At 50.8% G+C, this 22,603-nt stretch overlaps 1 protein-coding gene across 3 annotated transcripts in view; it reads left to right on the top strand.

Annotated features, from left to right (window-relative positions):
- Positions 1–22,603, top strand: part of DIDO1 (death inducer-obliterator 1) — a 51,147-nt gene that overhangs the window by 3,455 nt on the left and 25,089 nt on the right. For 2 of the 3 annotated variants that reach the window (XM_032387524.1, XM_032387523.1), the window contains exons 2-6: positions 14,143–14,307; positions 15,998–16,832; positions 17,554–17,875; positions 19,936–20,148; positions 21,074–21,284. In XM_032387524.1, coding sequence (XP_032243415.1) covers positions 16,000–16,832; positions 17,554–17,875; positions 19,936–20,148; positions 21,074–21,284 — 1,579 coding nt within the window. In that variant the 5' untranslated portion in view covers positions 14,143–14,307; positions 15,998–15,999. Of the gene's footprint in view, positions 1–3,222; positions 3,292–14,142; positions 14,308–15,997; positions 16,833–17,553; positions 17,876–19,935; positions 20,149–21,073; positions 21,285–22,603 lie in introns of those variants that run through there. The other variant, XM_032387522.1, reaches the window with a different exon arrangement.

Below are 22,603 nucleotides of genomic sequence, written 5' to 3' on the forward strand. Positions count from 1 at the left end.
CCTGAGCCGAAGGCAGACGCTTAACAACTGAGCCACCCAGGCGCCCTTTTAATGGAGTTTTGATGTGGCCTCTACCCCTCCCTCCTCTCCTGATTGTATTTCTCTTTTGCGACTGGACCATCGAATCAGAAAGCACTGGGTCTAAGTTTCTTTGCTTTGGTAAAAGCAAACAGTAGGTATTTCCTGATCCTGTAACTCCTGCTGAGATAATATAAACTGTGCAGCATGGTGTTTCCTGAAACAGGTGGGGTGTGGGGGGCCACACGTCCTACCACCGCACACCAGCAGTGCCCAGGCCACAGGCCTGAGGGGCAGTTACTTAATTTGCCCAGTGAAGGCACTGTTTGTGCACCATTTCATACGGAATTTGACTATACCCTTCAGACCTAGCTGGGCAAGAAGTTGATCTACACCTGTTGGCTTAAGATTTAGCCTTTTTTTTTTTTAATTAAAATGAAAGCGTGTAGATGGCATGCACACATAGGTGCAGAAACATATGTACTACTTACCGTGCGTAGTTCCGGCTGTATATGCTCTGAGGATGCCCCCCCCCCCACAAGTCCAGCCATGTGATCATGATCAGGCGTCTGATTGGGTGGTAGAAATGCTGAATGAAGAGATTTTTCCAATTGATATCCACATTTTCTTTTTCTTTTTTTTTTAAACACCCATATAAAATTTTGGTTTTTTGTTTTTTGACTTTAAAATTCTTACATTCTTCAAATGCCTGCTTTCTGTTGGAACGAGAGGAACTTTTTTTTTTAAAGATTTTATTTATTTATTTGACACACAGAGAGAGAGCACAAGGAGGGGGAACAGCAGAGCAAGAGGGAGAAAAGAGCCTCCCTGCTGAGCAGGGAGCCCCATGTGGGGCTCGATCCCAGGACCCTGGGATCCTGACCTGAGCCGGAGGCAGACGCTTAACAACTGAGCCACCCAGGCGCCCCGAAAGGAGAGGAACTTTTGTATGTCTGACAGACTCCCAAGATTTTTCATTTCTCTGTACATCCATAAAAGGCAGCATCCTGACCTTCCACCTCCGTAGACAGATTTGGAAGATGTTACTTCTCCTTGAATCTCTTACATTTTAGCAGCAGTTGGTTTGATTTGGAACTCAAAAATAGTTGTGGTGTTGGAGGGGTAATTTATGTGTATTGATGTTGTCTAAGTTCAGAATAAAACTCTCTGGGTGTGCTATTGATGGCTTAGTCTGTTACTCTTGTTGGCATTTCCTTAAATGCTCTTGCTCGCCTTCAGCACTTTGGTTCCACAAGCCAGTTGAGAGGAGGAATTAATTTATACAGTATTTCTGTTCTGCACAAATCCAGAAAGCCACCGTGAGACCTGAGTTTAAGTGGTCTCTTTCACTTTGTAAGTACTTTGATTTTGGAAACAAATCTCTTCAGTTACAGCCTGTACCCCTGTAGGCAGAGCCCTGCTCCTGAGGGCCCCCCAGGCCAGGGGTGATGGTAACGGACTGGCACCCTGAGACTTGCTGGTGGTGAAGACCACCCTCTCTCACCTCAGGGAGGCCCCCTTCTCCTCTGTTACACACTGTGTGTGGTGATTAGCCTATAAGCCTCTGTAGGCACAGCTGCTTTACTCTTAAACTGCATTTCTGTCGAAATCTGTGACAGGCACTGCCTTGTCTGGCTTTTTTTAGTGGATGGATTCCTCTAGAGACTTAGGAGATGAAAGCAACCAGAAAGGAAATACAGTTCTCATGCTTCACACTGATTAAAACACTGATTTTTTCTGAAGTCGACTTTTTCACTGAACTCACAGCGCAATGCATCAGAGTAACAGGCACCATTCTGAAAGGTAGGAGTAATGAGCGCTGTTGTATATGAACACACAACGCTACTCACTCTTGTTAAGGTAACAGAGCTAGGGCTTTATCACAGCGGAGGAGATAAAGCACTTGACTTGGTTTTCTGTCTGAGGACTTCTGGACAAGGGCAGAAGGACTGAGGAGAGCACTGTGCATCAACGCCTGGTCTCGTATGCAGTTCTTTGTGCCTTGATTTAGATATTGTCCCAAGTCCCTGTCCTCGTACCCTTCACCCCTATGAGCACCCACCTGACGCCGCACCCGGGAGTTCCAGTCTCACCTTGCAGAGACATTGCTGCTGGTTTTGCTTCCTTTAAAATCCCCAGCACGGTTCCCGCATTCCAGCTTCTGATCAGGGAGGCCTCCTATGATCTTCCCCCTTCCTCCAGCAGATGAGCCCCATTTTACAGACAGCTGGCCCAAGGTCACACTGCTTGTTCCAGCTCTAAACTCCCCGCTCCCCGTATCTGGGGACAAACTTGAAGACACAGTCATGATGAAGGAGTGGAGACCCCCATCCCTGTCAGATTCCAGGAGGGTGGTCCTAACGGAATCACACCAGCAGAAACAAACTGCGTTGTATATTCCCTGGGAGAAAACCGACAGGCTCTGCCAGACACTAGCAGGTCTTGAGAGCTCTAGAGGTGCTCGTTAGAGAGCACAGCGGCCCGCGCGCCCCTGGTTCTCGCGCACGGCAGCCTCGGGGACGCACCTGCAGGGCCAGCCGCGCAGCGCCGCTGCACACAGCGCCCCTTCCCGCTTTTTGACAGGAGCCAAGGGGCTCCTGCTTGTGAGGACCGTGCAGGCAGGGGGCTGTAGAGGCAGCTACGTGATGGGGGCTACGGCCCGCCGCCGAGCAGTTCCTGCCCCCGGGCAGAGGTGGGCGGCGTGCACAGTGCCCCCGCGGCGGCAGGTGCCTCCCCTCCGCGCTCTGTCTGTGCAGTATCGGGACGGGCCGGTGCTGGCGCGCCGAGTGAAGAACATCCACGTGGAGGGCTGTCCCTCGGCCAGACCCCCCTTTCCCTTTCTGGACAGTGACCGTCTCCCCTTTGCTCGCAGGGGAGGAGACGCTGGGGGCCGGAGTGCCGCGCTCCGAGTCCGGCAGGAACTTGAGAGCGCGGCTGGCGGCAGAGGAGCGTTGCGCCTGCTCTCTTATCCTCGTCCCCGCCCCCTCGCCACAAAGCAGCCCAGGCCGGCGAGCGCTCCCCGGACTGCCGGTGCGCCTGCGGCTCGCCGCGGCCTGGGATCCCCGCGGCGCGGGGCTCGGGGCGCAGGGCGCAGGGCGCAGGCGCGCGGGCGGGGCAGGGCGGGGCCTCCTCCCTCCGCGCGGGGGCGCTGCTCAGGGCGCGGCCGGCCCTTCTAGCCCCGCGTCTCGGTGGCCGGCGCCGACCCCGCCCTCCCGCCCACTCCGCGGAGCTCCGAGGAAATGGCTGCGGGACCCCAGAGGCCTGCGACCCGCGGTGAGTGGCGTCCCGGCCGCCGGGCAGGAGGGGCCGGCCGCCGCGGGGCCGCACTCGGGGGCGGGCGGGGGTCGGCGGCGGTGGTGCGGAAGCCCGGCCCGCCGAGAGCCGCGGCGTCAGTGCCGGTCCTCGCTGCGCTCCCGCCGAGGAGAGAAGATGGCGGCGGCCGCGGGGCGGGCGGGGGGGAGCGGGGCGGCGGGGGGGGGGGGGGAGGGGGGGAGAGTGGGGGGCGGGGGATCCGCCCGGGGAGGGTGTTCGCTCGGCGTGGCCTGGTCGCGATTTGAACGGACTGAAAGGAGTGACAGCAACTTCGTGTGCGTTGCTCCCAGTCGGCGGTGCGGGAGGCGGAACAGCCCGCGACGAGGGGCCCGCCTTCTCCTGGAAGTTCCGAGGCGGCTGGCTTACGGCACGGAGACGACTGGGTTTCAAGAAAGCCTCCGGTTGGAGGGAGTTCTCTGCTCTGTTTTCCAGCTCGGCTAGTTGCTCTCGGTACCCTCTAAGCTGGTGAAGTTTCGTTCTCGGATCTGTTTGCAGAGCGTGGGTGCTGGCCACTCTTATTTAAGCGCAGGAGTTTGATTTTTAGCCAGCTCCTCTCAGGAAGGATGACCTTAGGATAGATGTGTGATGTTGGGTGCTCTAGGAAGCAGGGAAGGGTTTCGGAAAATCAGTTTCATTTAAAATGAGTATTTGCCTAGGTATAAAATATTGATTTTTAGTTTTTGTTTCGTTATTTTGTCATTTCGATGTATACTGGCCATATTTGTGTCACATCTGGTCATCTTGAAGGTAGAAAGGGTCAACTTTCAGCTTCCAAGGGAGGTGTGCCCCTCGTGGTCCCTTTTGTGTCTCTCATGCCTTGGGCGCTCAGATCCCCATTCGTTTTCTCCCGTTTTCCGTGTCTTGTCTTCATCCCCTCCCCCCCAGACAGCCCACTTAGAAATAAGCTCTGAGCTACTGGACAGGTTCCTTCCTTGTGCCTCAGTTTCCTGGAGGTTGGAACGGGCACAGAAGCACCTTACTCATTCAAATGAGTTACCACTCGTAAAGTGCCCAGAACAGGGTCCACGTTGGTGTCGTGCCCTCTTGAGCTGTCATTTATGCCAAATGGAGACTCGACTCACCCAGTACTAAGCTACAGCTACTACCGAGGTCCTCAGATTTATTCAAAAGATCTTAAAGTCCACAATGCCTGTGAGACACTGGAGCTCAGGGCCAGGTTTTTGGCTTTGAATCTAGCACCTCAGTAGATGAGCTTGGAGTTGGGACCATGGGTCACAACATGCGAGTTAAGTTGAAGATGCTCTTGAAATCATCCCTTGGACGTAGATAACAATATCCGTGTCCTTTGCACACTGAAGGAATGAGATCTGAGCCTGATGTACTCGGGCATTCTGTGCCGATTCTGGCCTCCAGGAAACTGAAGCACAAGGAAGGGACTTGCCCAGGAGCTCGGAGCTTGTTTCTCAGTGGGCTGTCAGGCCCACCCCAGACACATGTTCCACAGCTTCCAGAGCCACAGAGGCCCTGGCTGAAGTACGCTTCCAGGAAAGGTGTTTTAGCCATGCATTTTAAGGAAATAAGATCTGTGACCTTTAGTAGAATGATTTCTCAGTTTATTCTGCAAATAATTTATGGCCTCCTGTGTGCTAAGCACCCTGGCTGTGGCAGCAACCCGGAAGGCCTTCCCGGTCCTGGAGACAGGTGCAGTGGGGACTTGTGAGGACATCCCGGCTCCCTTCATTGAAATCTGGGGTTGGCGTATACGCATAGACGACTCTATGACTAGTCCGTAGTGTATCTGTTCTAAACGCAGCAGAGGCATCTCAGAAGTGTCACCTGGGAAGACCCGGCCCAAGGCCTGGTGAAGCTTCCTGCCAGATGCATGTTCTAGGCACCCCGTTTTCCTACTTGATTGCGTTCTTGCAGACTTTAACAGCGAATTTAGGAGTAATGCATATCTTTATTTCTGATTTTCCACTGAGAGCTCTCCCTTGTTAGTATTTGATTAAATTCAGGTTATTTCAAGCAAAGTAAGATCTGTACTGATAGGAAGAAAGGGCACGAGTAAAAAGTTGTGTAAGTGGCTACTCTCTTCTCCTTACTGCCTGCTGATGCCCACGGTCACTGATTTCTGCCCTGGCGGACAGTGACACACACAGTGTGTATGCATGTGTGAGCATCACAATGGCTTGTTGAGGAAATGTGTCGCTGGGGCTTAGAGGTGGGTGCAACTCGGGGTTTCAGGTGGGGTTTGTCGGGGGGGGGGGGGGGTTGGAGTAGGGACTTCAGTCTCCCATTTTCTTACGGCGGTGGAGTTTTCAGGTCCTGCTGTTGACGCTGTAAGTCCTTCTCCTCCCATGGGGTGTCTAACTCACAAGGAGTCTGTTCCAAAGCAGCTCAGGGACTGGTTTATTTTCTGGTTTGGTGTATGTTTGCAAGTGTTCAAGGTTCTGGTTGTTGTCTATTTTTGTTGACATGATACATTTTACTTTTCATCCAGTGATACTGGTGATTTCCATTTAGCTCTTGGAGAGCACAGATGGGGCATATTTACAGGTTGGGCCAGATCACTGTTGTCCTTGGGTCCCTGTGGTGGGGCACTGTCTGTCATAGAGGCCTGATTCTTACAGGCCCCATGGACTCAGGAAGTCCATTAAGAAGGGTGTTTTCCTAAATGGAGTTTCTCACCTGTTTCTTCTTATTTACATGGTAGGGTCCCTTAGAGTGGATATCTAATATTCCCCTTTTCATGGTTCGTATCAAATGATGGGTGCTGATTCCATTACAAAGTCTCTGTGGTTTACAGTTACTAGAAACACACTAATTGGGAAAGAGGGGTCAAAACATGGTCTGAATTGAGCTCACGTGCTCTAGGTGCCCCCACTACTGGAGAAGAGTTTCTCTTGCTTAGACTTTATTTTTAGGGTAAGTTGTTACGTGAAATTGAGTAGGTAATTTTACGTGTATGAATAAGAATTCTTGTGGCTATGACTATAAAACATGCTTAATCAGGTGGTGATTATCCAGTGTGTTACTTGTAAAGCAGGTATATCTTTGGGTATCAAACTTAGGTGCTGTGTTTTTGTTTTTCACATGCTGATAAAGACTTTTAAATGGTGTTTAATATACCTTTATAAGAAAGTGAACGAGCTCCTCCCTCCAGTATAACGATAGCTTTACCGTGTGTTGGGTTACAGATACACATACAGAAAATTATAGCAACGTAAGAAGAACAACAAACACCAGAAATGGTCCCATGCAGAAGCCCACGTTACAGCTGCTCCCCTGCTCTTGAACATGGGTGGGTGTGTGTGGCAGGATGTATTTAGGGAGTGTGGCCCCTGTGCAGGGCTGACTTGTGACCTGTGCTCTTCACTCGTGAGGGACTCTTTCCACGGCAGTGGCTCTGTGGTTCATCATCCTTCAATTGCGGTCTTAAAGAATTCCATTATGTGATGTTTCTTGATTTTGTTCCCCCAAACCAGTGTCCTGGTGATGGACATTGGCTTGTGTCCCTTTGTTTTTAAAAAAAAAAAAAAAGTGTGGCTGGGAGCGCCCTTATAAATGTGCACCTGTCCTTTCCCAGTTCTCTCAGCCAAGTCACAGTGAGGCGTGTCACCCCTGGTCCATGGGAACAGGAATGTTGCCTGCTCTGCCCCATGCCAAGTACATAAGGGGATCTTGGTAAATATTTGTCAAATAGACTCTCATAAGAGGGCTTGTCTCCCCAAATGCTCACCAACACGGGCATTGTCATTTTAATAGATGACACCTACCGCTTCCCGCTTGCGTGCCCTGTGCAAGCACGGATTGCCACTTGACAGGGTGTAGTCTCACATAGCCTTTTAGGAAGTTGGGAGCTCACAGTTGTCCACGTCTCACAGGCAGGAAAGCACAGCCCAGAGGGAAGCACGCTTGTTCAGCGTGTCTGCCTGTTAGGCTTGCAGCTGGGGGTGAAGCCTGTGTCCTCGTCATCTGCTGTACTGTCCCCGGAGCCTCCCAACTGCAATCTGCTTATCAGAAGAACTACCCCACTTGCACCTGGGCTGGGGGGCACTGCCGGCTGCTGTGGGCAGGACTGGGATGCCCCACCAGATGCCCCGGCCCCCAATGGAGACAACAGGGCTAGTGGACACTGGTTGTGGACTCTCTGGGTTTGTTAGATTGTGATTTAGATGGTCTTCCTTTTCACAGTATGGGTTCTTGTACCGTAAGAGACCCTTCCTCTTCCATTCTCAGACATGCAGCAGAGAGAGTCTGACGTTGCCGGACGTACCGGCTTCACTGTCGAATTCTGCTCTGCGTGAACCCTTGTTCCATAACTTCTTTATTTAATCTCGGACCTTGTCCACTACCCCCCAAAACAAAACTAGACGTTGGCCTCTGCTAATCTCAGGGAAAGAAGGGAAGACTCCTGGTGAAACGCAGTGACTTCTTGACTTGAGGTTTCCAGTCATGATTCTTGTCCCTTGGCCAGCCCGTGGCTTGCAGTTCTGACAGCAGCACTCACGGAGCAGGAGCTCGGGAGACGAGGCCTGGGTCTTCTCCAGACCACGTTGTCTTTGAATTCAGGTGGCTGTCACTGTGTGAGGCTGCCATTTCATCATTGGAAATAAGCGCCTTCTTCATAATCACTTGAAACTGTGGTTGAGGAAGGGCAGGGGCAGGGTGTGGAGGTACCTCTTGGTCTTACTGGGAAGGGCCTGGAACTGCTTTGGGCCTTTCAAGAGCAGTCCTGTAAGGTTACCTGTGAACTCAAGATCCTCTTTCACACCTGTGGTTACTGGGGACCCCGCAGAGCTTTAGTGTAAGTTGTTACATATGTTAGTATTTACTGGGCTTGGCACGAAAACGGAGACCAGTAAACTTACTCATTTTTAAATAATAAAACCTCACACGTTAACACGAATAACATCGTATAGAAACTGTTTTCTAGACAAAAACAGTAAGAGAGGTAGCATTGTTTTGTTTTATGGTGGTGGTTCTTTTAGTAAATCTCTTGACTTCTGGCTTAACTGACAACAGCTGGATTCTCACATCTGCACGCAGACTGTGGTAACATCACTGTCATTTAGCTTCTGGAAAGCTCTACAGTACGCTCCTGCGAGTGGCCAGGGAGAGGGGCATACGATGTCTTTTGTGTTTGTGCAGATAATTTGAGCTCAGGGACCTCCTGAAAGGCCTGTGGACCACATTTTGAGAACTTCTGCTCTAATTATGATTAGAGTTGCTCCTGTTAAGAAATGAGAACTTTACAAAATAGTTGACTCTAAACTTTAACACCTGTGGAAATAGGTTACTTTTAGGAAGATGGACAGCGTCTTTGAATTTTTTTATTGGCTCAGCTGTGTGTTTGCTTTTTGCAAAGAGTGTGGAATAAGGGTGATGTGTCGTTCCAGTGCACATGTCTCCCTCCGGTAGACCGCCTGCAAGGAAGCAAGATGGCCAGGGTGCTGGCTGGGTGGGAAGGCCCTGAGACCTCTTTTGGCCTTAGGTCATGTGGCCTGACTGCAGTCTGAGCATGTAAGTGGCCCTTCTCATTGATTGTACGATGTCCTTTCATTATACACAGCCTTTCACTGGCTCCTTAATTCCTGCTGCAGGGAAGTGGGGGTGAGCATGGCCTATGTTGACTGTGGAACGATCCAGCGTCCTGTGGCATGAACCCGGGAAACCAAAACAGGGTGCGGGGTCCTGCAGCCGTGCCCCCATTGGTGCCAGAGGGAGTGCCAGCCAGCCACCCACATAGGCAGTTGGGCAGGGGTCTTCCCTGGAAGATCAGTGTTCTTAATTAACAGCTACAGGACTTAGAAACTCAATCTGAGGGGAAACAGCCCCCAAAGTGCTTAGCAGGGATGACTGGCACCTTAATGTCATACTGTCCTGGGAAGTGACTTATGGTGCCCTCATCCCCTCTGTGAGTGTACACACATCTCATCCTCTTCCTCCTCCTCTCTGTTGGGGAAGCAGGGGAGGAGACTCTGGGAACTCATTCCAATGTCATTCTTGGGTATTTAGCAGTAGCCAAACTTGTCCCATAGGGCAGATTTTTCAGTGAGCCCAAAAACCTATACAGTTCAAAGGCTCACCAAGAGCCAGGCGGTGGCCTTGTCTTAGGAGCACCAGTCCCCCAAGATGTAGGATTCCTATAGTCCCTTGCAGTGCTTGAGACCAGGTTTGTGTTCAGAGACACAAGGGGAGCTGGGTCAGTTTGCTTGGGCTACTATAACAAAAGACCATGGACTGGGGGGCTGATAGAAAACACATTTATTTCTTATAGCTCTGGAGGCCCAAGACCAGGGTGCTACCATGGTCAGGTCCTGGTGAGGTGTCTTCAGGATTGTAGGGGGCAAGGGAGCTTTCTGGGGCTCTTTAAGGGCACTGATCCCATTCATGAGGGCTCTGATTTAACGACCTAGGCACCTCCCAAAGGCCCCATCTCCTAGTAGTGCTGTCACCTTGGGACTAGGTTTCAATGTGAATTTCAGGGGCTGGGGCACACAATGCAGACCATGGCCAAAGCCGTCCAAGGTAGCAGCGTAGGAGACCGTCCGCACCATGAAACAGAGAACAGTGACAACCTCCTTTCCTGCTCCTTAACCTTGGTAGATGCAACGTGGCTGTTCTGGCTCCCGACGCCCGTGTAGAGTTGCCCACCAAGGTCACGAGCCTGTGTTCTGCAGCAGAAACTGGGCAGAGAGAAACCAGTGCCCGTTGCTCACCCACGCTGAGCTGGAGGCCCAGCTTTACACCGGGGCCTGGCTGGGCCTCAGTTCCCAAGAGGCTTTCACGTAGCAGCTTTTGCTTCTTGTCTCCACATATGTGTAAAAGCAAAGTACTAAGAAATTTTAAACAGGGTGGTTTCTAGATTTCTCTTTATATTCATCTCCTGAGAAACGTACTGTTGGGGACACCTTCACTTGATCAGAATAATTTTAACAATGACAGTGTTTTTTGGTAGCAGCAAAACTTTGAGTTAGCTATAAAAGCTTTAACACAGTCAAGTCTGGTTCTGTGTAGATGTAGGATTTCTTACTTTACTTTGTGGACCCAAACCTCTCTTCTGTCCGTGGTCAGAGCACATTGGGGTGTCTGCTGCTGCGGACCTTCCAGGTCTGTGAGGAGAGGGACAGGCGGCTGCTGCTGGGGACTGGACGGCGTTGGTGCTCTCGGGGCCGCTGCGTCGCCCGAAACTTCCGGCCAGGTGCTCGTTAGGGACGGTGCTGGTAATGGGTCCTCAGTTGGGAAATCTTCCTTTTTCAGTAGTTTGGAGAATTTTGCATCTTCTCAACCTTCATCATCCACAGGGAAGAATTAGTTGTGAGACACTCGACCCTCAGGACAAAATAGAAACTTTGGCCTGGTCTGTCAGAATTTCAAGTTCTCAGTTAACAGAGGCAGAAACAGTGCGGCTGTGTTGTAACATTGTATGTAATTGCTGGTAACAGGTTAAAATTGTTCTTTTTGAATATTGAAGGGGGTAGGAGATTTGGAGAAACTGTGTTTGGCCCCCAGGTGGGGCAGGTCCTGGCTGTTTTCTCCTTGTCCTGCTGTGGAAGCAGGAGCTGCTTTATGGTTGTGCAGCTAGTGTCTCAGAGAAGCCGCCCTCGCGGGTGTAGAAGCAGAGATCTTTACCGGGCGCCTCGACATCTCTTCTGGTGCGCGTGCGTCCTGGAAGTTGCACCTTCAGATTTATAAGGATTTAGAGTCCTGCATCACTGGCACTTAACAGCTGTTTTTTGGGGTTTTGTTTTTAAGTAATGTATTATATTTTGGGTTTTGTTTTTAAGAAACCACATCTGGCAGCTTAATGTTTTGAATTTTTGGAGAATATTTTGAAAAGTTGGAGAATCCGAAGGGAGAATCTAGTGATTTTAGAACAATTCTGTGGAAGGAAATGCTTGGCCCCTTCTGATACTGAAGCACGGAGATGTGCTCTTGCTTTGCCGTATCCAGGGTGTGCTTAATGAATAGGAGTGTAATGAAGTCCTCGCAGTGTGTTTCCTGGATCCCTGGGGCTGTCACAGCTCTGCGTGTTACCAGTGATGTTGTCAGCCTTCTCACGGAGTGCACATCTGCAGTGGCCTGCAGACGCTGGTCCAGACAGTGGCGTTTCCCTGCACGGTGTGCTGTCCACTGCTCAGCACCAGTCGGTCGTGTAAAATGTGCCGTTTTCCCCGAGAATGTCCTTGGAGAGACAGCAAAGACTGTTCGTTAGCGCAGTTGAACCTCACCACTCCAGTGTCCTGTCCCGTTGCTTTAGGTTCCCTGTGATGAAATGGCAAGTACCTATGAAGCACTTCTGTACCCCAAAGCAGGGTGGCTCTCCAGGACGAGGCCTGTGCCAAACTGGCTACCCCCTCATGGAACACCCCTTGTGCTGAAAAGAATGGACAGGCTCCAGTTTTCAGACCCAGTATTTGGCAGGCATTTTCTCAGAGAGGAATGACCTGAGTCTCAGGGAAAACAGCTGACGGTATTCCTTGCTAATGATAAAATTTGAGCTTTCAGGTGAAAATTACAATTTTGAAGAGTTCACATCTGCCGTCACGGGCTTGATGGCTTCCCAGTAATTAAAGACATTTGAGGGGCGCCCTGGTGGCTCCAACGGGTCAGTTAAGGGTCAGTTAAGCGTCTGCCTTGGGCTCAGGTCATGATCCCCGCTTCTTCCACGCCCCCTGCCCCTCCCCCCACTCGTGCTGTCTCACTTGGTCTCGCTCTCAGAATCTTTTGAAAAGAAAAAAAAAAGGACATTTGAGGAGGTGGGTGCCGGCATTAACAACTGTGTGTCTTCTGTGTTGTGGTGAAGTGTGCTGACATGTGGACTCTGCGTCAGTCGGTAACGTGACCACCACGCACGGGGAAAATGGTGTGTTCCGAGGTGCGCAGGACAGACCAGTGGCTTCCCCGTCGGAAAGCGCGGGCAGGTCACGGGCACAGTGTCAGGTCTCAGGCTCCACGTTGCAGCTTTCCTTAGGAAACTACTGTTTGTTGAATTTCGGCCTGATGTCAAAGAACATCCACAGTTACCTGAAAACTTTCTCAGTTTTAATTTCGGAAATACTGATCTATTCCACATAAACAGAAGCTTTTTGGAGCCCTCCGTTTTTAAGAGTGTAAAGGAGCCCTGAGAGCAGAACATTTGAAAGGCTGCCTGTTCCTAAGTTGCTTCCTGGCCATTTGCTTGTGCTGTGAGCAGAGCAGTTGGGAGGCTCTGGGTTGTGTGCGTCTTTAGGTGTGAGCTTCCACAGCGTTCGTCCAACTTCAGGTTAGTGGGAAATGGAGCACTTTGCAGCTGAGAAAAAATACTGCACTGAGAAATGTAGAAAGATAATTTTACATTATTTCAGTGCATTCCGTGCTCATAGATTGTTCTCGTGTTCCCGGTTTCAGGGATGGCCACCTTCCTTTTCCTTCCCGGGGAAAGCGCTTCTTACCACATTGTGATTGCAGGTTCCTGAGCGTATCCTTCCTGCCGCGCACTGTGTGGTGTACGACCACACACCACATCCAAGTTTTGTTAGGGACTCAACATGGGTTTTTGTTCTTTTGTCTTGATACACACTCTTTTGTTGAATTGCTGAAATTCTTATTAGAATTTCAATGTTGAAGAAATTATCAAAACGTCACCTTTGCAAAGATAAAGTCGAGATAAATGAATCAGATCTAAAATGATTTGATCTATTCTGAATATACTGTATGTCATCCCACACAGAGAAATAACTAGATTTTCCATTTTCCTTTTTTAAAAATTGATTATTCAGAACTCAAATCCAGAAATGTGTTTTTCAGGTTAATGTGTATCATAAATTTTTCATTTCTAAGTACGTTTTAATTTCTTTGCTTTTATAAATACTCAGTGTTATGAAATATAAAAGTAAAGTTTATTTTTAGTTCCTTCTGAGAAGTAAAGGCATCTGAACGTTGAAGCCTCGATTTGAGATGCATTTACCACATTTGAGAGATTTGGTGGCCATGATGGTGGATTTGGCTAATCTGAGTGGAATGGACGCTGTCTCTTTAAGAGGAGATGCCTCAGAATGTTTGTCTTTGTTCTGGGGTCACTAAGGAGACCACAGTTGTAGTACCCACCCAGAGGGCAAGGGAGGTGGAGGTGAGGGCTCAGCTTGGGAGGGGCTTGGGGAGGGGCGCTGGGGCCAGAGTGTGAAACGTGTGAAAAGATCAGCATTGAGGATTTATCCAGGAACAGACGCCTGTTCAGTGTGCGTTTCAACTAGGTATGGTTCTTTGCAGGACTATAATCTAGGAGAACTGTTTTTTAAATTCATGTAGATGAAACGTAGCACATCGATGTTAAGTAATTATTAGTCTTCTGAAATCTTTTTTGGGCTTTTAACTAAATGATGGCATATCTCCACTATTAAGAATTTTTAAATACTTCTCTTCGTGGATGATTTTGTTCAGCCTTTTCATGTTTTGTGTTTCTGTCTCTGTTTGGCTTTATCGAGCTGAGCCCATCTCAAAAGTAGGATCATAATTGGAAAGCAGCTGATAGCCAGCGACTGGTTTGGAAAGCGCCACGCTGCCGAGGCCTCTCACAGTTAGCGGCGGCTGCCCCCCGCCACGCGCACACCTGCCAGCACCTGCCGGCCCTCAGTGGCCCGGCCTGGCCACCTTCTGTCAGGGTGCAGTCACAGTGCCTTCCCTTCTGCAGAAGTCCTTAAAGAAGGGGACTATGTTCTTTCCTTTTCTTTTTTTCTAACTCCCCGAGTGGGTCACATGATGACATAAGCTCAAGTAATAGATTACTTGGAAAGTCTGATGCCTTTTTTTTTTTTTTTTTTTTTACAGTTATTTGAATCTATAAATGATTTTTTAATTTTCTTTTAGGAGCTTACGCCGTGGGAACGGTCCTGAGATGATCTTTATTGTTAACCTGTGAGCAGTGACTGACAGCAGCGGTGTCTGAGGCGGGCTGTGTCGTGGACGGGGCGATTCCATCCATCAGGCACTCGGACCTCTGGAAGACGTGTCCGAGCTTCGGTGTCGGGGCAGGTAATGCGGCACCAGCGGCAACATCAGCAACACAGTTTTCTCTTAATAGGTTTGAAATTGTGTGTCCTGTTTCTGAAGTGGCATTTTATGTGACAAACATACGGTGTAACGTTCATATTTGTTTATTTAGACTATTCTAAACTTTAGCCCTAAGTGTTTAGACGAGTGTTCAGCCACATGCTGAGAATTTTTTTTTTTTTTAAGGTTTCATTTATTTATTTGAGAGAGAGAATGAGAGAGAGAGAGAGCATGAGAGGGTCAGAGGGAGAAGCAGGCTCCCTGCTGAGCAGGGAGCCCGGTGCGGGACTCGATCCCGGGACTCCAGGATCATGACCTGAGCCGAAGGCAGTCGCTTAACCAACTGAGCCACCCAGGCGCCCCATGCTGAGAATTTTTACTCAAGGCACTCTTTTACTTTTCCATTGGCATTTTGTTGGTGCGAGTACTTGACGTTGTATACTCTTCGGTGAGAGCTATGTTTTGTTGAGGAGAGTTCTTCCTGCACAAAATCTCAGGACCAGAAAAGTGGTGTGGTCCTTGTGGCGCACATGCTGACGTCCGAGCCGCTCTCGTAAGCCTCCGAATGGCCTGGGAGCACGCTGGCCAGGCTCCGGGGGGAAGGGTCGGTAGAGCCAGCAGGAAAATGGGGGACAGCACGTCATGGGAAATAAAAGAAAAACAAAAAACAATCTGGTTGCATGTGGTTTTGAATTTTGTGTATTTTGTATTTTGAAAGTTTTCATCCCATCACAGTCCTTGCCCTACGATGGAATGTGGTGTAAAGGCTGAGTCAGCATTAGTGTTTCAATTCGATTGAAGCCTGGCTAGCTTTGAAAAAAATTTCCAAGGTATATACTTTTTCAGGTTTGAAACAAGAGTTGAGTTTTCACAAGCATGATCCTTTAATAGTCTATCAAAAAGTGAGAAAGAACAAATGCACGTAAAGCTATTCCCCGTCATTTTCTAAAGTGGCCAAGTTACTTGTTGCTGTGTAACAGCTAACCCCGGAGTCGGAGCTCAGGAATCTGGGCAAGGCTTAGCTGGGCGATCCTTATGTGCACGAGGTGTCTGTAGGGGACACTTGCACTCGGCTTGCAGCAGGGCTAGGGTGCGGGGTGCCGTTCTCTCTAGCAGCGTGGTCGGACCACTTACATAGCAGCTCAGGGCTCCGCAGGCCAGGATGGAAGCAGCCAGTTCTCTTCTGCACCAGGCCTCGAGCCACCCTGGCACTCCATCCTCTGTGCCTGGGGTGTTGGGGGGCGGGGACAGGTGCGCGGCGCCTCCCAGCACTGCAGCCCTGCCCTGCTCACGCCCTTGCACCGCGTATGCTGTTCACCGCTGGACGGGGCTTCCCTGCCCCCTGTGTGGTGGAGCCCTGTGCTGAGCAGCGAAGTGCTGGCGGGGGGGACGGGTTTGAGTTGCTGGTTGCAGCTGTGTCCTGAAAGTTAGATGTGTGACTGTGGAGACTTCTGTCCAGAGTCCCCTCACATCTTTTTCATGCTACTTTTTAGGAAACCTTGATCAAGATAACTCATTTGAATGTTCACCTTCACTTTGTATAGGTGGCCATGCTCCCTCCTTTGTGTGAATTAAAGGCTGTGTGTACTTGTAGCTCAAGGATTGTTAATTATTTGCCAAGAAGTGTCGCCTCGTTAACATTGCTCATGGTGTGGTTCCATTTCACCGTTAGGTATGGATGAGAAAGGTGACCCGAGCAATGACGAAGTGCCCAAGGCCATCAAGCCCACCAGCAAAGAGTTCAGGAAAACGTGGGGCTTTCGAAGAACCACCATTGCCAAGCGAGAGGGCGCTGGGGACGCCGAGGCCGACTGTCTAGAGCGGCAGCCCCAGCAGCAGCAGAGCCTCTCCTTGCGCCGCAGTGGGAGGCAGCCGAAGCGGACCGAGCGGGTGGAAGAATTTCTTACGACAGTCCGACGAAGAGGGAGGAAGAATGCGCCTGCCTCCCTCGAGGATTCTAGTGAACCAGCGTCTTGTCCCGTCACAGATGTGGAGACGGCGTCTGAAGGCAGTGTGGAGAGCACCTCTGAGGGAAAGGGCGGGCCCACGTCGGGCTCTACGGGTGGTAAGGAACGACCAGCCGCCTCAGCAAAGGCCAAAGGGGGTGAGGACGAGGACGACACCTCTGACAGTGACAGCGATGGGTTGACTTTGAAAGAACTTCAGAACCGCCTGCGAAGACAGCGGGAACAAGAGGCGGCCGACAGGCCCCCCAAGAGCCTCCAGAGCCGCCTGAGGAGGAAGCGCCGGGAGCAGGATCCCACGCAGACCGTGGACGTGGAGGCGGGCAATGCCACGGAGAGCGTGCTGCCCCGCAAGCAGGAGCCCGAGGCTGAGCAGGGTGTGGAGTCCCAGGCCGAGAAAGACTGTGGAGAAAGGGAGCTGGAAGGGAAGGCTCAGGGAATTGAAGGTGGAGACCCCGGGGACGTGGGCAGGCAGAAGCCCGAGTGTGAGGCCTATGAGCCCAACGCTCTGTACTGCATCTGTCGTCAGCCACACAACAACAGGTAGGCCACAGCCTGGGGGGTGCCGGTGGCCCCCAGCTTCCAGAGAGATCCAGGCCGTGAAAACAGCAAGGGAAGGTTCTGTTCATTTTGAGGGGACGCGTTCTAGAGCTGGGCTGCACGAGTAACTTACTCAGTTGGAAAGGATGAAAGAGGCATTGATGAAAAAAGGAAGCCACAGAAGGGTAGCCATATGACTTCCTTTAGCCGTATGGGGCTCCCCACTGCCACGGGGCGGCGGGGGGTATGAGACAGCACAGACTGAGGTGCTCCCGTCACCCTAGAGGTCTCTTGCATAGCGCCGCTCCGGACTGTCCTGGAGGAGCACCCATGAGCAAGCGGGCTGTGATCGGGCTGCAGTTTGAGCATCTAGAGCCTGTCTGGGTGCTGGGTGGTATTGGGGAGCTACCGCCTGGAGTGTTTGGTGGGACAGAGGAATGTGCTGGTCCGTGGAGACGAGTGCCGGGTCTCCAGGCTGGAATGCTGGTCAGCCTGCGGCTCACTCAGAGTGCTCCCCTCAGGGGAAAAAAGACACAAATTTGTTTGAATGCTAATGAAGTCAAGAGAAGGGCTTTTGAATGTTCTTTATTCTGTTCTTTACTTTTTTTTATTTTGCTTTTTTTCATAATAAGGTGTTAAAACCAGTTCACTAGTTCAGCTTTTAATATTCCTAAAATTGTTAATCATGTTTTCCATTCCTAATGCCGGTATTTTTTAATTTTAGGTTTATGATTTGCTGTGACCGATGTGAAGAATGGTTTCACGGCGATTGTGTGGGCATCTCTGAGGCCCGGGGACGGCTTCTAGAAAGGAACGGTGAAGATTACATCTGCCCAAACTGCACCATTCTGCAGGTGCAGGACGAGCCGGACTCCGGAAGCGCAGCGCAGCAGGAGGCCAAGTGCGGGCCTGCCGGCGCGGATGGCACAGACTGTACGAGCATAGGAACGGTGGAGCAGAAGTCCAGCGAGGACCAAGGAATTAAGGGTAGAATTGAGAAAGCTGCGAACCCAAGTGGCAAGAAAAAGCTCAAGATATTCCAGCCTGTAAGTACTTGTCTGCGAGGCCAGTGGTAGAGGGTCAACAGAAAAGTCAAGCCTCGAAGAGTTGGTTTTTCTTTTGGAGCAGGTTAGGTTTTTCCCTCCAGACGGCATTGTGTTTGCCGCGGACTGGGCTCTGGGAGCAGGCAGTCCCCTGCACATGGCTCATGGGCCTCCCACACTCCATGATCCTGCAGGACACCTCGAGGGACCTTTATTTTTTTTTCTTTCCTTTTTCTTTTTTTTTTAAGATTTTTTATTTATTTATTTGACAGAGAAAGAGAGCACAATCAGGGGGAGTAGTAGGGAGAGGGAGAAGCAGGCTCCCCACTGAGCAAGAAGCCCGACCGCAGGACCCCGGGATCATGACCTGAGGCGAAGGCAGTCGCCCAACCGATTGAGCCACCTAGGCGTCCCGGGACCTTTCTTTCTTTAAGTCTTATCTGCTTTCTATACTATTACTATTGAGTTAATGTTTTCCTTAAACGGATTCATTTTTTAAAGTTAGTTTTTCCTTAAATGTTCTTTTTGGAATGTCGATCTTCACATACACGTATTAACAAAGGAAGTAAACGTGCACCTGTTTGACCTGACCCCATCATCTTGAGAGAGCTGGTGCTCTGAGCCTCCCGGGGTGGGGGGGGTGTGCGGGGGACACACCACTTCATCCCTGGCATCCAAGGCACCTCCCACGCTGCTGTTGGTGTCACCCTCTGGAACAGTCTCAGGCGCTGTCTGGTAGGGCCATGGTTCTTTGTCACATCTCTCCTGTGTCGTCAGCTTCTGATGTTGAGGAACACTGTTACAGGCTCTCATGAGCATGTCCCCCCAGCCCTTCCTGAGTCCCTAGACAGCCTTGAAGTGGAGGCCTGTGCTTTAGCAGGCATTGGGCGTACAGGAGCTTTGAGGGCTGCGGGAGCCTCGAGGTGGAAGTGCTGTGAGGTCCAGACCATTGAAGAAATAGCCTGGAGATGTCAGGACGTACTGTGTGGGGATGTGATGTGAACTGTTCGTATCGCGTTTGGTCATTAAGAAAAATTCGTGGAAATGGGACAATGGGAAAAGTCACCTTAATTTCATGTCTTTATTTTTGATGTTTGAGGCTGCATAAGCTTAGATTTTATTTTTGGTCAGATTTGGATTCTGTGGAAGAACAACAGTTTCAGAATACCTTGGAGAAATAAGATTTGGCTCAAGTACATTTGAGGGATAGGTTAGGTCTCTTTAGATCCCTCTTGCTGCATAACAAGTGAGCATGTCTTAGCAGCCTCACACAACACGTATTTATTAGCTCAGCTTCCATGGGCCCAAAGCCTGGGCCTCGCTTAGCCGGGTCTCTCCACGGTTTCTTAAGACATGGCACCGGTGCCATTGTAGGCTAGGGTCTCATCAGATGGCTCAGTTGGGGAGGAATCTCCCTCTGAAAGGCTCCAGTGGTTTTGTGTCTAAACGTGCCCTTTGCCATGTCTGGGGCTCAGCGGTGCTAAAAGTCACTTGTGTTTGAGATGCACATTGAATGGATGTTCCTGGATCGCGTCTGGTAGCTCACCCTCAGACCCTCACCACTGGGGCTCCCTCACAAGGCCATTTGCTTCTTCAAAATCAGCAGTGGAGTCTTTTCCCTATTGCAAGGCCCAGTCCCTCTTCTGACATTTTCTGTTGATGAAGCAGAGCTTTTCCGTAGCCCAGAATTGTCTCATTTGGAACCTTGGTTACATCTGCAAAACTCCCTGTTTGCCCTGCAATGGAACCTAATTATGGATGTGAAACCCCATTGGGTTGAAAAGTCCCCAGAGCCTGTGTGCCAGGGCAGAGTCCTGGGGCCGCCTCCCAACTCTGCCCGCCACAGGTTGCGTGAAGTGTAGTTACTGTGAGTGCCTTGCCATGGGATAGATTGGGTCAGGCACTTTGAAGAAACAAAGACATGTTTTTATTGGTATTAAAAATGCTGTTAGCGTCTCCATTAGAAATAGCGAGCCCAGTAGTATAAATAGGAATTGTACGAAGTGCTGTAACTGCTCAAGTTGGTAAGTATGTTGTTTGAAGCCACGTGTTTTGTTCTGCAGGTTGCAGAGGCTCCTGGTGCCTCAAAATGTATTGGCCCTGGGTGCTCTAACTTGGCGCAGCCTGACTCGGTTTACTGCAGCAGTGACTGTATTCTCAAACACGCTGCTGCTACGATGAAATTTCTAAGTTCAGGTAAAGAACAAAAACCAAAACCTAAAGAAAAGACCAAGACGAAGCCAGAAAAGCTCATTCTCCCAAAATGTAGCGTTCAGGTAAGTTGATCAAGTCCAGCCGTTTGAATTGTTGCAGTGAGACGGGCCTGCATGTTGCAGGCAGGCGCAGTTGATTGGTTTGTGGCGCATGGGGGACAGCGGGCACAGACGGAGTGCCAGTGGTACCCGCCGACTCCTCCAGCCTTCCACGCTTTCCCTGCACTCTGATGCTGCCCCCGCTCTTGTGGAGGGCGTTGTTCGTGCCGACCGCAGTGCGGCAGGCGTGGGAGCCAAGCCTTCCATCTGGGACCTGCGGTCCTGGGAGAAGAGCTGGGGTTTGTCAGAGATTCGCAAGCCGCCGAGGGTGGGGGGGTGGGTCTTGGGCGGCCAGACTGTGCCTCGCCTCGAGCCCTAGCTCGCAGAACTGTCTCTCTCCTGTGCTAAGTGTGACCTGGGAAGAGTCGCTTGTCTGACCCTTGAGGCCCTCGCCCAGAGGTTGAGCCCAGGCTGGTGTGGCTGTGTTGCAGCCCCCATTACATCTGTGACGAGCAAGGCATTAAGCGGTGCTGCTCGGGAAGTCCTCTCCAGGTTTTTCAGCGCTTGCTTGGCCTTTAGATGGCGTAACTTTTACGGCTGGTGATCTGAGTCCCAGGACTCCCAGAGCAGCGGTTGCTGTGCAAAGTACCGTGGCGACCATGCCGAGCACCTGGCAGGGGCGGCGGGACACCGTGTTCCTCCAGTCTCCCAGTGGCCACAAAGCTTGCCTGGCGCCCAGGTCCTTGTTTGTGTCCCTCCCTCCATATCTCTTGGATGTGCGAGTGTAGCCCCGCCCTGCTGCTGAGCAGATGCTGAGCCCAAGGTCGGGGTGGTGAGGGGCTTCAAATGACCCCAACCATAGAGCGTATCATGACCTTCATTGCGAAGCGTGAGGAGCGAAGGCTTCTCTCTGGCCTCCTTAATGATTGGGGTTTTGCTGGTTATCCAGGCAGGCATTAGAATCTCTGCTATGCACAAGAGACCGGCTCCAGACAAGAAAGAGAACACCGTGAAGAAGGCAATGGTGGCCCCATCGAGGAGTGAGGTCCTCATGAAGGAAGCGACCAGTGAAGGCACGCCGTCCTGGGCAAGCGACCACAATTACAATGCAGTAAAGCCAGAACAGACTGCTGCCCTCTGGCCGCCACTGTTGTATAAATGTATGTATCACCTAGGGGTAGCGTCTGGACCCTTCCTGGTCTTTCTGGACAGCCGTCACTCGGGCCTGTTCAGGACCAGGAGCTCTAGCCATATTTAATGCTGCACCTGCAAAGACAGAAGCAGATGCCTGAGCCCCACATGCCTCGAGCCCCATGCACCTCCTCAGTCTGTTGGCCCTTCCTGTCAGTACAAACCTCGAAAAGCTGTACAAACCTCATTGCTAAATGTCTCACCTGGCAACCGATCTCTTTAATCTCCTTAATTTTCACTGTCGTGCTCTGGTAAGTATCTGTGTGGTCTTCGGTGAGGTCACGCTGGGTAGATGTGCTCCTGGCATCCAGACTCTGGCCGCATGGCCCTTGCAGCCTTGTCTTGGCCCCACTGGCTTAGGAGTCTCTCCACCTCGTCTGCTGTCCGGACAGGGAGGCCTCACTTTCCTCTTACGGGAATCTACTTCTGCAGATAGTATCGCACCTGATACTCAACTTAAGTGTGATTTTTCAGGAGTTACATTATTTTTGATCCAACAGGAATTTTTTTCGTGTGCAATTCAAATACTACACACACACACACACACACACACACACACTCTCAAGCTTTGAAGGCTGTTTACCGCTGCTCCATATGCTCCAAGGTAAGTGAGTGTGATGTGCTGGCCCTTGGGGCAGTGCCCTCCCTGAAGGGAGAGTGCCTGCAGTAACTGGGACCTGACTCTCTCCTGGAGGCGTGCACTGTCGGGTCAGACCCCCTCGCCCCCAGACAGTTCCCACAGCTGCATGGGGCACTGCTCTAGATCATGCAGCTGGGTCTTTTCTCTCCATTCTGGCTTCTCAGCCAAGCACTCCAAAATTAAATTTGGAAATTTAAATTGATCCATAGGACACATCTTACTATTATTAAGATTATTTTCACTCAGTTTTAGTTCATGTTGCCTTTTATGTTGTTTTGTGCCTTTTACAAAAGTACCAAAAGCCACGTAGCTTTAAATTGCAAGACCGTAGGCGTGTGCTGCACTCTCCTGCGGCCAGGCGTTCCCGCAGGTCCGTACTAGAGCTGACGGGGTTGGGAAAGTGCGAGGGTGACCCCAAACCTGCGGGAGGTGGGTGGGGTGGGGGAAGTTAGGAGGGAGCTCTTCCATTATGGGATTAGCTGATTGCTGTATTAAAATGAGTCCCTGCTACACCTTAGGTGGTTTGAGCTACTTCCATGCTAACAGCACGTCTCAGGTCTTCAACAAAGCACTTTTACAAGTCATGCACATATCTGAAAGTAAGCATCGCAGACCAGTGAGCACGGGGGGGGGGGGGGGGGGGGGGGG

The sequence above is a fragment of the Phoca vitulina genome, unplaced genomic scaffold, assembly GCF_004348235.1.
Source record: "Phoca vitulina isolate PV1807 unplaced genomic scaffold, GSC_HSeal_1.0 scaffold50, whole genome shotgun sequence".
NCBI lineage: Eukaryota > Metazoa > Chordata > Mammalia > Carnivora > Phocidae > Phoca > Phoca vitulina.